The sequence below is a fragment of the Magnolia sinica genome, chromosome 10 (genome assembly GCF_029962835.1).
Source record: "Magnolia sinica isolate HGM2019 chromosome 10, MsV1, whole genome shotgun sequence".
Classification (NCBI taxonomy): domain Eukaryota; kingdom Viridiplantae; phylum Streptophyta; class Magnoliopsida; order Magnoliales; family Magnoliaceae; genus Magnolia; species Magnolia sinica.
Window position 1 is genome coordinate 146,044 of NC_080582.1, and position 14,103 is coordinate 160,146.

Here is a 14,103-nt window from a genome sequence, read left to right on the forward strand (position 1 = left end):
GTACTGTATATACCCCATTATTTGGCTAGGCCATGATAAGGTATAGGAATACACCTCACACACGGACTTTCTTAAGCTCATTCCTACTATTGTTATATTTTTCAGATGAAAGTAAATAACAAGAGTAGCCTGGCATGAATTGTTTGCAGCCGCTACGTAGATTCTTTTGTTCTTTTGAATTTCTACAATGTATCATGTAATGGAACTTGTGCATTTGTTGTAACTGTTAAGGATGTAGGATGTATGGTAAAGTGGAAATTGGGTTTTCCTTTGTATGTTAGTCACAACCCGAGTTTGGAGCATGACGGACTTGGGACATGATGTGTTGGCCAAAGATTTAAGGAGGTTTGAAGATTTGAAAACTCTACAATCTCAACATGGTCTGCATGATGAAAATGGCCTCGTACTTTTCAGGAATGAGGCCCATGGATGCCTAGCAAAAACTGCAATTTTTTTGTGCTTTAAGAATCAAAGTGTGCAATATCAAATTTCAATCTGTTTGGATTTCTTAAAAGCAAATTCCTTGTATTTTTTTTATGAGTCTTCCTCAAAACATGAACCTACGCATTTTTTAAAACCAGATTTTGACACACAACCCTCTCTCAACTTCATTCTACCTCACAGTATTCCAAATCGGGCTAATCCAATTATCAGAATTTCACCAAAATTGGACATCCCATGTAGTCAAAGTAATCTCAAATGATTTGAGACAACAATTCTCAAATACCATGTGCAGCTTTGAGAAAGTACATATCCAAAGTGAACTAGTTCCTGTCAACAATGATATCTAAATGCAATAAAATAGGTAGCATATCTATATTATATCTATGCATGTTGAGAAAACCCTACTCAGGGTCATATTGGTTAGTTTTGATCCGATTTCTAGAGAAAAAAAGGGGCATTTGCCAACTGGTTGCTGTGCTCTTTTCTTCTATTAGAAGCAACGAGCAACACAATTTCATCCTGTTAAGCATAGAAGGTTATTCACCCAAACAAGGGTCTTTCAAAGCAGACATGAGAGGGCAGTGCCCATTTGAACACTTGTCCACACACAGCCTAAAAGAAAGGACCAAACGGCCTTCATTTTATATGACCTATGTAATTGGAAAACACCAGGGAAAAAAAAATGACCTATGTAAGGAAACTAATTAATCATTAAATATCCAAAATATAATTAGAAGCCAATGGTAATACATGCATCCAAGAAATCATTCCATATCCCAAGCAATGGAGATGCAAGCCAAACAATCTTTGAAAGGAATGGTCATCCTATTTTCTTTTCTATTTTTTCTCAGATACTCTGCAATTGCGAGAAAGAGATCCGGATGACTGACCCATCAATGGAGCTAGCATACTTGCAAACAAGGGCCTCCGTGGCCTGCTCCTCGTTCTCAAAAAGGACCAAGGCTTGCTTCTTTCCATTCGCCTCAAAGAGCTTAGTGCTAACAATGGCGCCATGCTCCTCCAGTTGGGCAACAATGTCTTCCTCAGTTATGTCTTGAGGGAGGGTGGAGAGGTGGATCATCTTGGTTGGGGCACAACAGTAGCGGTAGTTCTTCACCAGATTCCGGTTGAAGCGGTTGAGGTTTGAACCTGAGTACTCATGGGTGACTGGAGCGGATGTAATGTTGGGATGCTTTGAGAAATTCACCTCCACCCGCTTGCCAAAAAGTTGAGCCCCCTGAAAAAATAAGCAAGGTGATGTAGCCAAAATCTAGTATAGAATCCTGAAAGAAGCGGCAGAAGAAGAATTTATTAATTTTAATCTGAACAATTAAATGCCTCACCACTTATGCGAAAGGAAACATTACTTTTTCAAAATTGTGGTATGTCGACACTTCATCTACGTTACAACAGTCTTGGACATATAATGTGTACAAAACTAATTTTTTTAATGCACGCTTCTAGGTCTTTAGTTTTTGTAATATGTTTTTCACATGCCAACAATTTATTTCTAATGTTCTTTTTTTTTTTTAATAATCAAATCAAAGTGTTACTTTAGAATCATATGCAATACAAAGTGGGATCTATCTAATTGATGTTTCAAGATGATTATCAGACCTATTTTATTTCCTCGGTCAATCTGGACCGTCCATTTTCATGCTATTGATCAGAAGCTTAGGATCATCCTATTAGCATGATTTTGCACCATGGCTTTCTCCTAGTGTTATCATATGAATGAATGAATGGTTTGGATAAAAAATAGGTCACCCCTTGTGCCATTTAAAAGGTTTGGGAAAAGTGGGGATGTTAGCAAAACCCTACTTTATTAATTAAAATATTTGTATAAATGTGTCCGTGAGTATGACTTTTAAAGGTGACCATGTACAATGCCTCATATTTGCAACTGATACTAACATGTGTGACCAAGATACATATGTAGGGGGTGAGCGGTTTGGTTTTTCCACCTTTGTTACCTCCGGTGGCTAAACTCAGGTTTGCCGGAAACGGAGACTGTCTTCTGAAACTGCCCCCATCCTGAGGTTAGGCACTGGGAGATTAAGCTTCACTTACACCTAACAACTAAGTGGCTTGCCCAAGGTACAAGATACATATATGACTGTTACAAGCCGAAGAACTTTTATTTATTTACATAACAGTTTCTATTAGAGAGAAAAATAAGCTGCAACTTAAGTTTGGGGGTACCTAAAACTAATACATGTGTCATCGCCCAAGTTTGGGGGTACCTAAAACCTCTGAATAAAAACAATAATCACCAAGCTAAGGATGCATGAGAAAGGCCTACAAAATCAAACCTTTAAGAAGTGCACAGCCAATTCTGCCTGAAACCCATCTGCCATCTGAATGAGTGCATGGTCTGGTTTGTTGCGGAGCAGTTTGATTCGGACAATGTTACCATAAACAGAGAACAGATTGAAAAGTTTATCCTCATCAACTTTCTGCAGAGAAGAGCCAAAGAGCTAGTAATGACAGATTGGCACACAAGCATATCTCAAAAAACCAGCTGGTCAACCTGTCGCCCAAGTTAACCACTCACTTACCAGGTCACTTCGTTCAGATTTTGAGCAACTGAAAACCTCATTTGCCAGGTGACCAGGTACGTGTTCACTTTGTCTCAGTCGGAAAGAGTCAAGAAAGTCTGGTTGCTTATCGGTGTAGAAGGTTTTTTTTTTTTTTTTCCTTTTATTATCTAAGCACAAAGAGGCTAAGCACATTCTAGGAACTACAGTAAAGGGAGGGAATTTTCCAAAACCCTATTTGCAACGTAGGCTTTATTCACATGAGAAATAAGAAAGACATCATTGTCATTACTGTAATAAGGGTTAATTAAAGAATAAAGCTTTATTCACTGCGTTAACCCAAGTTCTGTGCTGAACCAATAAATATCCAAGTCTGGCTCCAGGTTTTGAACTATGCAAATAAGTGACAGAATAAAAATAGGCAATGGAGATGGGAAAATAACTTACATCAGGATCCAGATTGGAGACAAGGATGGTGCACTTGTCATTTGTACCACTTATTCCAGGAGGCAAGCCTCCACCAAATGCAGCTGCAATGGCTGCGGCATTTCCCATCTTCAGATTAAGAAGAAAGTAAGGAAAGTAAGGAAAAAAAAAAAAAACAAGAAGAAGAAGAAGAAGAAGAAGAAGAGGAGGAAGAAGAAGATCATAAATGCATAAAAGCGAGAACGGACTTTCCCCAAAAAAAGGATGCAAACATGCTGGGTGTTCAAAACAAGACAAACTGAAGATCATTCAGAGTTCAGACACATTGCCTAAGCAACCCTACCTGAGGAAATGCCACTGGAACAGAAAATAAAATGTGGATCAGTGAGTGAGATAACAAAGAACCATACAAAAGTAAGAGGAAAGACCAATATAAGCACCTGCCCCGGAACCTGGAGGTTGAAGTGCATACAGACCCCCAGCATCACCATAGCCAGGCTGTTGCAAAAACAATAACAGAATGCACATCAGGCATTTCAGTATCAAATCTAATGATGGTATTTCTTTTTTCTTTTTTCTGTCTTTTATGAATGTTGAAATAATAATAATGCCATTTCTTTTAACAATGTTGCATATAATGATGGTACAGCTAGCCTTGGATGTGCAAAACCACAAACCCATTATGCTAAAACCAAAGACTAAGTCACTGAAGAGACGAGTCACTAAACAGATACGTTGGAGTTACAAGAGAGGATGTGCTTGTCTGATCAGATGGCAACGACGGATTTGTGAAATCCCTGCAAACAAAATGTGAGTCTCAACAACAGCAGCATTAAGCTGACAATCGAAAAGGCCCCTTAAGTATAAAATTTTCAAGCCACAGAAAGCTAAATGTATCAGAAGCTACCAGCGCACCTAGATCGCTCATTATTATAGTTCACCTGTAACTCACTGAGGCTGGATTGTGAACAGAAGAAAAAAGAGCCATGTCAGGTGCAAAAACCGAAAGCAGTAAATAATGGCATTCCACAAGGTACATACTTGGAGAACTGAATATCTAGATGACAGCAACCGTCGTAGATATTGCGTCCCTGCAGAGAAGTAACCCAGACAGTGCTTATCAAATCAACTTTCCAAACTCAATGAAAACTTCCGAATTTCACAAAACAAGTAAATAAAAGTTTCATGGATATAGTCAACTCACTTGCAAAGCATTTCTTGCTTGAACAGCACTCTGACCTGACTGATACTGGATGAGGGCTTGAGAACCTACACAAAAAAAAAGCTACAGCATTTAAAAGGGTACACAATGCATCACTCGCGAGATTAGAAAAGGTGCACTTGCAACGACAAGAGTTCTCCTATTACGGTTACAAGTTTCCACAGCATAAAATCTTAATCAGATATCAGAAGAAACCATGTACACAATGGAGTGAAAAGAAAAAATACAGAACCTTCCTAACAATAATGAGCAAACTCCATCCAATCATTTCTTCAAAGTCCAAAACAGGGTAAAAAATAAACATTAAGAGATAGAGAAAGAGAGATGACTTGAGGAAGCTGACCAGCGGACTTCTGAAATGTGACGATATTCTCCACGAATTCATGAGGAGAAAAAACTTGATGCAGCACTTCCACTGTTATAGGATAGAGCAGGTGATGAATTGTAACTAAGAGAACTCGATTGGGCTCTGCATCCTGAGAGTGCCCGACAGCAGACCAGCATAGAGACAGGAGATAGAAGAATGAATAGAGAAGAATAGATCGAGAAAAGAAGGGAGTAAAGAAAAATTAAGGGAGAACGTGAAAATAGTTAGTTATGCCACAGCAAGCAAACCAGAATTTGAGGTTCCAATAAAACAAAAGAAACAAGGAAAAGTAATTATGATCTTAACTAATTCCCATTATTGTCTTTATTATATTTCAGATTGATGATCATCCACCCTCAAAACAAGCAATAGTCCAAATATTCCTCAGTTTAATGTTTATGCTGCAAAGCACGCTTCTCAGCTGTAAGCCTGTTGCTTTCTGTTTGAAGCAATGAAATCAAACTCCCTGGGTCATCCAAAGTCTTTTTTATTACATTAAATGCTGTTATGACTGTTATGAATAATGTGATGTCATCCTTTTATTGTGAATATTCATCTACTCCATGCAGTAAGCATAATCATCCAATTATATTGTTTCAGTCACTGTTGTCATTTGTACCCAATTGTTATATTTGTATCAAAAGCCAGTAGGCATTTAATCAGTTGTGCTTGTTTCTTTCCATGTTGAGTATGCTTTTTCCCACATGTATTCTATTTGCATTATCTTCTTCTTTTTTGTACTGCATCTGAAATCACCACTATAGTCCTTTCACCGTGTTAATTGGGTCATAGCAAATTGGATATAGGAGGAACTTTTAGGGTGTGATGGATTCATCTTAACCTCCTCATTAATGCATATGTTTTGTCTCTTTTGAAATTTCATCATTTAATTTCAGATGTTGATGATGGATTTGTTCTTTATATTTGGCCATTTGTTTATGACTCAACCATATTAGCTATGTTTACTGCATTGTACAAAAACTTAACAGAAGTTGAAGTAACACGCCAATCGATCCCAAGTCCAGATGGAAGTTGATGGTAGATGGGCAGCCAGTTTCACTCTTTTATTTATTTGATTTTTAATTTAAGGGTGCCAGTCTCAATCCTTTGACAATCAATCATGAAAAATATGACCCCTAATAGCACAGCAAGGCTATGATTATGGTGATGATATGCATTCTACTGACTTCAAAATAAATGCTATGCTATACATCACGAACATTAGCAAAAAGCCGAACCTGCTTAAAAGAGATATCCTACAACATGAGCTGAGTGAACTGTGATCACTTGATGAAGAAATTACCAGATATGAGAAACAAACATGCACTCATGCACTTGCTCAACAGTAATGATGATCTAAATCAAATGATCACTATCATGGATTAAATGCTTTCAGCTTTTTTCACTACTGGAACTCTAAAGCTAATCAGAAACATGACAGATCAAACTCTTACACATCCCATTCTAATGCACATCCTCATTTCAAGACCCAAGGGCATTTCGCTCCGATCGGCCCTAACAAAACTTTTGCGTACCAAAATGAGAAAATGGATATACATGACATACGGTCACATTGTTACAAAAAATGTCTTTTTTGTGGGTGGCATCTATAACAAAGGCATGCAAGTACCAATTAGCACATTGTAGAGTATTTGACATTCTTAAATACGCTTAAGGGAAAGTTGGGACTTGGGAACCACTCAACTAAGGGCCTGTTTATTTCGCTGATTACCCTAGTAATGTAAAGAAAATGTGTCATAATTACGGTTTATTTAGGAGATAGGTAAAGGATTTTGTAATCATTGAACTTTTTCATGGCATTACTGTGAAAAAGCCATCACTATGATTTTGCCACCGATAAACCAAACATGGGAATTAGCAGTCAAATGCAGAAGTTGTCAGGAAGCAGGTAAAGCAACTTGTAATCATTGCACATTTCCATCACATTACTGGGTCTCAACGGATCCCCGAAAGGTATTTTCAAGAGTTCGAGAGGTTTGCGGCAAGGAGATCCTCTATCTCTGTTTCTTTTCCTCATCGTGGGGGAGGCTCTATCCAGAATGTTTCACAAAGGCCAAATAGAAGGTATTTTAAGTGGAATTAAAGTTAAAGGTATGCTTAACCCGCTCTCGCATATTCAGTTTGCAAATGATACTTTGGTCTTTTCCGAAGCTAGTCCAGATAAGGTGGAAAATTTGCGCACAACGATTCATTATTTCGAGGCAGTTTCGGGGTTGAGAGTAAATATAGCAAAATCCAAGATGTTCAGGGTCAATATGGAGAAAGACGAGATAATTTCATATGCGGAAGCCTTTGATTGTTCTTCAGCCTCTCTCCCGACCTCCTTTGTTGGGCTTCCTTCGTGCATAGGTTCGCCTCCAAAGTGTCTATGGGAGAAGGTCATTTCCAGGTTTGAGAAGTATCTTGCTAGATGAAAATGTCATTATTTATCCCTGGGAGGTCGGCTCACTCTTATAAAGGCGGCCCTTTTCTAATTTGCAGTTTTACTTCATGTATTCATTCAGATGCCCGGGCTCAGTTTTGGCTACCCTTGAAAAATTAAGACGCGACTTCCTGTGGCATGGTAAGGAGAACAAGAAGAAATTTCATCTTTTAGATTGGAAAGAGGTGTGCAAACAAATTCAAGAAGGTGAAGCAGGGGTAAAATATCTAAAGACTGAATCGGGCTCTTCTTGGGAAGTGGATATGGAGATTAGGGTTAGAAGATGGGAATCTTTGGAATAATATTATTAAAAGTAAATATGGAAGATCAGCGGGTGATTGGTGGACTAAAGATTTGTCTTCTTACAAGGCTTCGACTATTTGGAGAGGTATTTTAAAGATGAAAGAGGAGGTTCTCAAAGGTGTTGGGTTCGAGCTTGGAAAGGGTGATGATATTCGATTCTGGGAAGATATTTGGGTGGGAGATGCCTTGACTTCTTCCAAGGTTGAAGGTCTAGCAAGATCTGAATTCATAGAAGTCGAGATAAGGCTAGGAATGCAATCCAGTAGACTGTCATTATCTTGGATGGGCTCCGATGTGAAGAGGTCTTTGAAAATTTTGACTGCTTCCTCTTCCATGTCTTCAGGAGAATGGAGGGAATCCCCCGATTGGAGTTTAATTGACCTGATCTTTGAGGTTCTTCTCTTGATCATAACCAAGTCGTGAAAGAACTGAGTGTTACAGTCTCCCTCCTGCAACCATGAAACTCTAGATTTCTGCTTCCATAAAATTTCTTCCAGAAGATGGGCATTCTTCAGCTCAGCTACTACTATGTTTAGCCTCTCTTTGTCCTCCTCCAACCTAAAGCTGAGAAGGGTATGTTCAGCCTTGATGACTGCGTCTTCAGCCCTCTAAATATTATGGAAAACATTGCTAAACACTGCTGAATTCCAAGTTGATGCAGAACAATTAACCACTTGCTCTAAAAGCTCGAACTGTCAGAGTATGGCAAATTAATCCCTTTATCGCATGGGTCACCCACCCCGAGTGTGTCCCTGCATCCCATAGGCGACCCCACTCGAGCCCAATGTGAAAATGCCCCTACATTAATCACCCCCGGCGAGGAGTCTCGAACATGAGACCTCTCGCTCTGATACCAATTTAATGCAGGACAATTAACCACTTGCTCTAAAAAATCGAACTGTTTGAGTATGACAAATTAATTCCTTTATCTCATAGCCCAGGCCCCACATCTCATGGGTTTAGGACCTCGGGCGAACCCCTTTCTTAGGCCCCAAATCACATGGGCCACCCACCCCGAGTGTATCCTTGCATCTCACGGGCTACACCACTCAAGCCCGGTGTGAAATGCGCATTAATCACCCCCGGTGAGGAGTCTCGAACACGAGACCTCCCCCGTGGACCCCAAAGCACATGGGTCACCCACCCCGAGTGTGCCCCTACATCCCACAGGCGACCCCACTTGAGCCCAGTGTGAAAATGCCCCTGCATTACAAGTCTTCAACGCTAACTTTAGATTCTGCATTTTTATAAGCAAGTTCAGCATAGGAGTAGCCTGCGTGGGGAACTCCCATTGGGCCCTAACAACGTCAAGAAAGTCGGGAGAAGTCCACATACGCTGAAATTTAAAAGATCTTGGGGCTTTGGCTGATTCTTCCTCAAAACAGAGGAGAATGGGGATGGTCTAAGTGTAACCGGGGCAAGTGGTCGGCTTTGCTACGGGGGAAGGATTGGATCCAGTTCATGTTGAGCAACATTTTGTCTAGTCTAGCCTAATGACGGTTGTAGCCTGCTCTGCTGTTTCACCAAGTGAACATAGAGTCAGAGAAACCTGCATCAATCAAACCAGAGTCATGGATGGCATTGCGGAAGTCTTCCATGCTTCTACTATCTGCTATCGAGCTGTGAATTCTCTCTTTTGCGTTAATGGTGGTGTTGAAGTCCCCACATACCAGCCACGATCCCAAGGATAATCTGGAAATGTTGCGAATTTCATCCCATAGCAGGGCTCTATCATATCTGTTACATGAAGCATACACCGCAGAGATGATGCACAGTTGAGAGTTAGTTTCATCTGAGACCTAGAAAGTGAGACATTGTTTGGAGGTTCCGATAGTCGAAATGTGGAATGACTTATGGAATAAAATCCAGATCTTTCCTTCTGCTGATACTTCTTCAACTGTGAATTGAAATCCCAACTTGGTTGCCACATATAGCTTTCCAGATTGTCTAATCATTGGTTCCCGGAGGATGAGAATAGCTACCTTCTTTTTCCTCACCAAGCTTTTCAGGTATCTTAAGGTTGGCGTATTTCCAATGCCACAGACATTCCAGGATAGAATACTAGACATTAGTTTCCCATCCTTCAATAGGAGCCCTTTTCTTAGGTCTCGCTTGGCGGAGGCTCCTCCTGAGTAAAGTTTTCCTTCTCAATCAATGATACACTAGAATATCCTGAGAGCGAGGCCTCAAATCAGCAAAGGAAGGGTATAGGTTGCTATCTCATTCCTGAGTTCCCGCATCCCATGGATCTAAGCCTACCCTTGCTGGACAGATGATAGTAGTTGGAGAGGAGAGGTCAGGGGCCAGATCAGACACCAATAAATCTGGGATTGAGACGGACCGAGGAGGATGAAGGTCCCAGCAGTGAAAGAAAGCATCATCTAGCCAACTCCATTTGGCAGGGGTGTAGCTGCAGTTATCTCTAGTGGTAAATATTTGGGCAGCGACATTTTCTGATAAGGCATGAGAGGAATCTAGATGAACCATGGCACCCCTGATGGACAAGGCCTCTTGTCGAGGTGGCAAGGTAGGAGAGTCAAGCGTAGTACCTTGGACAAAAGATGGGCCTAGTAGAGATTGAGGTTGAATGGGGTGTTCATTGGTTTGATCTAGAAGGGGGGCTGATGTAAAGCATTGAGGTGCGGTGCTGACAAGGGGGGGGGGGGGGGGGAGAAAAAACGAGGGTGGGTCGGTCGTATATTGCCAACCGGTGCACTATGGAGGGTCTGTCTGGAGTCCCTTGGATGTGGCTCAAGAGTCGTCGCAATTTCATTCGAAAGGTCGACTGATTCCCCTGGGCGGGGGGCGGGGGGGAGAAAAAAGAAGGGTGGGTCGGTCGTATATTGCCAACCGGTGCACTATGGAGGGTCTGTCTGGAGTCCCTTGGATGTGGCTCAAGAGTCGTCGCAATTTCATTCGAAAGGTCAACTAATTCCCCTGGGTGAGACTCATACCTTGGGTGAGGGACATTTTCCAGTGGGACAATCTGTCGAGCAGCTGGGGTGTGTCCTTCTGCGAGGCGGAGAAAAAACAAGGGTGGGTCGGTCGTATATTGCCAACCGGTGCACTATGGAGGGTCTGTCTAGAGTCCCTTGGATGTGGCTCAAGAGTTGTTGCAATTTCATTCGAAAGGTCGACTGATTCCCCTGGGTGAGGGCCATTTTCCAGTGGGACAATCTGTCGAGTAGCTAGGGTGTGTCCTTCTACGACTTGGGAGGGAGTGAATCTCTCAGATGCATCATGTCAAACACCTAATCTGCAGTGGTTGAAAGTCCCAGCTGGTTGAACCTCCATGGGAGATTCCGCTTGATCAATTGGTCTGACAGGGAATTCTGGTGAGTGGAAGGTTCTCAGGACACACTATCTGGTGCCTTTGTCAGGTTGGGGATTGTGTTGAGGGTGATGCGTTCGGCGATAGCATGCTGGGAACATGGAAAGTGGTTCAACATGTACAATGATCAAGGTGTTCCAAAACGGTAACGGCCACCACCGTTACCGTTATGATATGGGCCGTAACGGCCGTTACAACCCTTGTATCGGCCATTACGGCTGTTTTTTATTTTTTGAAAAATGTTGTCACTGGACCATTACGGCACATTTTTCTGTAACGGTCGTTACATAACCGATTTTGAATACCTTGACAATGATCGGAAATGATTGAAAAAGCTACTAGCTTTAATGGTTATCTTTTCAAAGAAAGTGAGAGCTGTAGATGAAAAAGCTACCAGCTTTAATAGTCATCTTTGGAGTCTTCTAACTCAGCTTTAATGGTGTACATTAATGTATGTTGCTTGTTTTTTGATTGGCAGTTCATTAGGGTGTTGCTAGGTGACTTGAGTAACCTGGTTAGAACCTATTGATTTTTTTTTTGAAAACTAACACAATAATTTATTAAGAGCGCCAAAAAAGCACGAACAAACAGTCAAAGCAAAAAGAACCGTAAATTTCCTTTCTGTGGTTAGAATCTATTGATAGCCAGCCCCAATATACACTTTTTGGCTGGTTGATCGGAGTCTATTGAAATATACTACTTCGGATATCATATGTTAAGTGAATCATGCTTAGTACATTTTAAATTAAATTTTGCATTTCAAATAGATGCTGCTATGGCTGAAGGGTGTTACATACCACTAATAGTTCGTGCATACTATATCTATTTTGATAAGTTGCATTACTAGGGTGTTGTAATTTTACATTTCATTTGCTTTCTCATAGATTGCTGCTGGGACCATCTATAACAGGAAAGAAAAACATGGATACTCATTGGTCAATGTTGGAGTGAATTAAGTAGTGAACATCCATGCATTTCAAAAAAAAAAAAAAAAAGAAATTCAGTTTAATAAAAAAGTTAATGGGTGCTTCCAGGTCATTCATAATGATGAAGTTGCATTGAAATTGCAGCGTGTTGCTTTTGAGTCCAACTTGGAAGTAACATAATTGCCATTCAGAGCAGAGGAACCGTAAATATGAATGCCAAGGAAGGAAATCACAATTGGGCTATTACTTGACTTTTAATGGTAATTCGATTTGAATTGTCCATAAGGAGCTTCAATAGGATTTCTTCTGGAAAATTTCACCTATAATTGTCATTGTTTGAAATGTGCAGGCATACTCTACTGTCAGTGCCCCTGATTATATTGTTTCAGAGGTTTTGCTGAAGACGGGTTGTGGAATGGAATGTGATTGGTGAGTATTTATTTATGTTCTCCATCCTTTTGGCACCAACACACTTTGTAAAATCATTCCGTTTCTTTTCTTTCTACAGGTGGTCACTTGGTCATCATAGTTGTAGTGTAAGAGTTCCTGTCATACCTTTTAGTAAATTTGTCTCTCTTGCTTCATATTTGCAGTGTAGTCTTAGGCTCCATTTGGTCATCACATCAATCTTTATGAATATATTTTTTTCTCAAACCAAATGGAGCGTAAGCCATTTTTTAACTCCGCCATTGCAACTTCTTGCATTGCCGGTACCAAGCCCAGGTAAAGGAGGAGGGAGAAGGGCGTCAGGGTGAGTCGTGTCCTTTTCTTCCATTTTCTGAAGCTGTTATGGCTTTTGAGTTTACTACAACTAGATAGTTTTTAATTGGTGATAACCACTTTCCCTTGAGATCAAGCAAGAGCTGAAAGGAAGCGTTTTTTCCAGCCTAGAGGGAGACCACATCACATTGGTTAATGTATATCAGGCATCTGTAGAGTGCTTGGAGACTAGCAAGATGGCTAACAGTAAAAAGAGAGAATTGGGAAATGCTTGAGCAAATGGTGCAGAGAAATTTTCATCAATAGCCATTTCCTGAGGCATGCCTATCTTTACCTTAGTTTGGTGGTTGTTATGTCTTGGACATAATGAGTTTCTTAACTGGTAATGAGGTTTTATTTTAATTGACTTTAATATGGTTGTTAATGAAGTTAACCTTCTTGTTGTTTTGCTGAGTTTTTTTTTTTTTTTTTTGGATCTGTTTGAAATGAAGTGATTTTTTTTTTCATTTCTATAATTTTTTCTGTCGCTTCTATCTTAGTTTGGTGGTAGTTATGTCTTGGATTTATTTAGATTATTCCATTGTGTTTTATATGCCATCCAATATGCGGCCCACTGTTAAGTTGCAGTGCTGCAGTGCTCCCTGTGGAATGTGAATATGAGGAGGTGAACAGATTGGGCAGATTTTAGATCATATGAAAAATTCAGATTTATATTTTTTGTGAAATTATTTTGCTGATTCGATGCATCTTTTTTTGGAATTGTTAGCAGTCCTAAAAAAAAAAAAAAAAAAACCCAAGGGTTTTTGCGTTTTTTTACATAATTCCTTCTAAACTCGCTTTTGAGTTTTTTTTCCTTAGCTCTCTTATTTTATTCCTGGCAACTGTATGATTAGGTATGATTAGATGGAAGGATATGTCACAACTCACAATCAATTGGAGAAAATCAAATTTTAGAATTTTTTTGGGGGATGATCTATGCAATGTTTTACATCACATCACTGATGTGCCAAACATTGTAGCTATTTCATCCTATGTGATTGTGGTGCTCATTTTGCAAACAGTTTCTGTAGACAATATTTCTTGCTTCCATTTTCACCAATTCCATGACTATTTTTATCAACATAAATGAAAATAACCTGTCAGAGGATTTTACCCACATCAAACTTACCAGGCTTTAACTGTCTTGGATGCTTTTTTGTTGTTATGGGTGGTGAAAACTGCACATATATAACCAATTATTAATGTGGAATGAAGTGAAATATGTGATGGTCATAGAATGACTGACAATGCATGTTATGAAAAAATGCAATCTGGTGTGGAGCCAGTACTCCTTTCAGATGGTAAGCAATGGAATGTTCAAATGCTTTCTCCTCTTTGTTAAACA

At 40.0% G+C, this 14,103-nt stretch overlaps 1 protein-coding gene across 1 annotated transcript; it reads right to left on the minus strand.

Annotated features, from left to right (window-relative positions):
* Window positions 1–1,136: 1,136 nt before the first annotated feature.
* Window positions 1,137–5,198, minus strand: LOC131257594 (polypyrimidine tract-binding protein homolog 3-like; the record flags this gene model as incomplete). Its single annotated transcript, XM_058258376.1, has 10 exons — window positions 1,137–1,681; window positions 2,757–2,900; window positions 3,429–3,536; window positions 3,751–3,764; window positions 3,848–3,905; window positions 4,153–4,204; window positions 4,323–4,364; window positions 4,449–4,498; window positions 4,612–4,676; window positions 4,973–5,198. Coding segments are annotated over 10 exons (1,149 nt in total), but the record flags the coding sequence as incomplete, so codon positions are not given.
* Window positions 5,199–14,103: the final 8,905 nt, after the last annotated feature.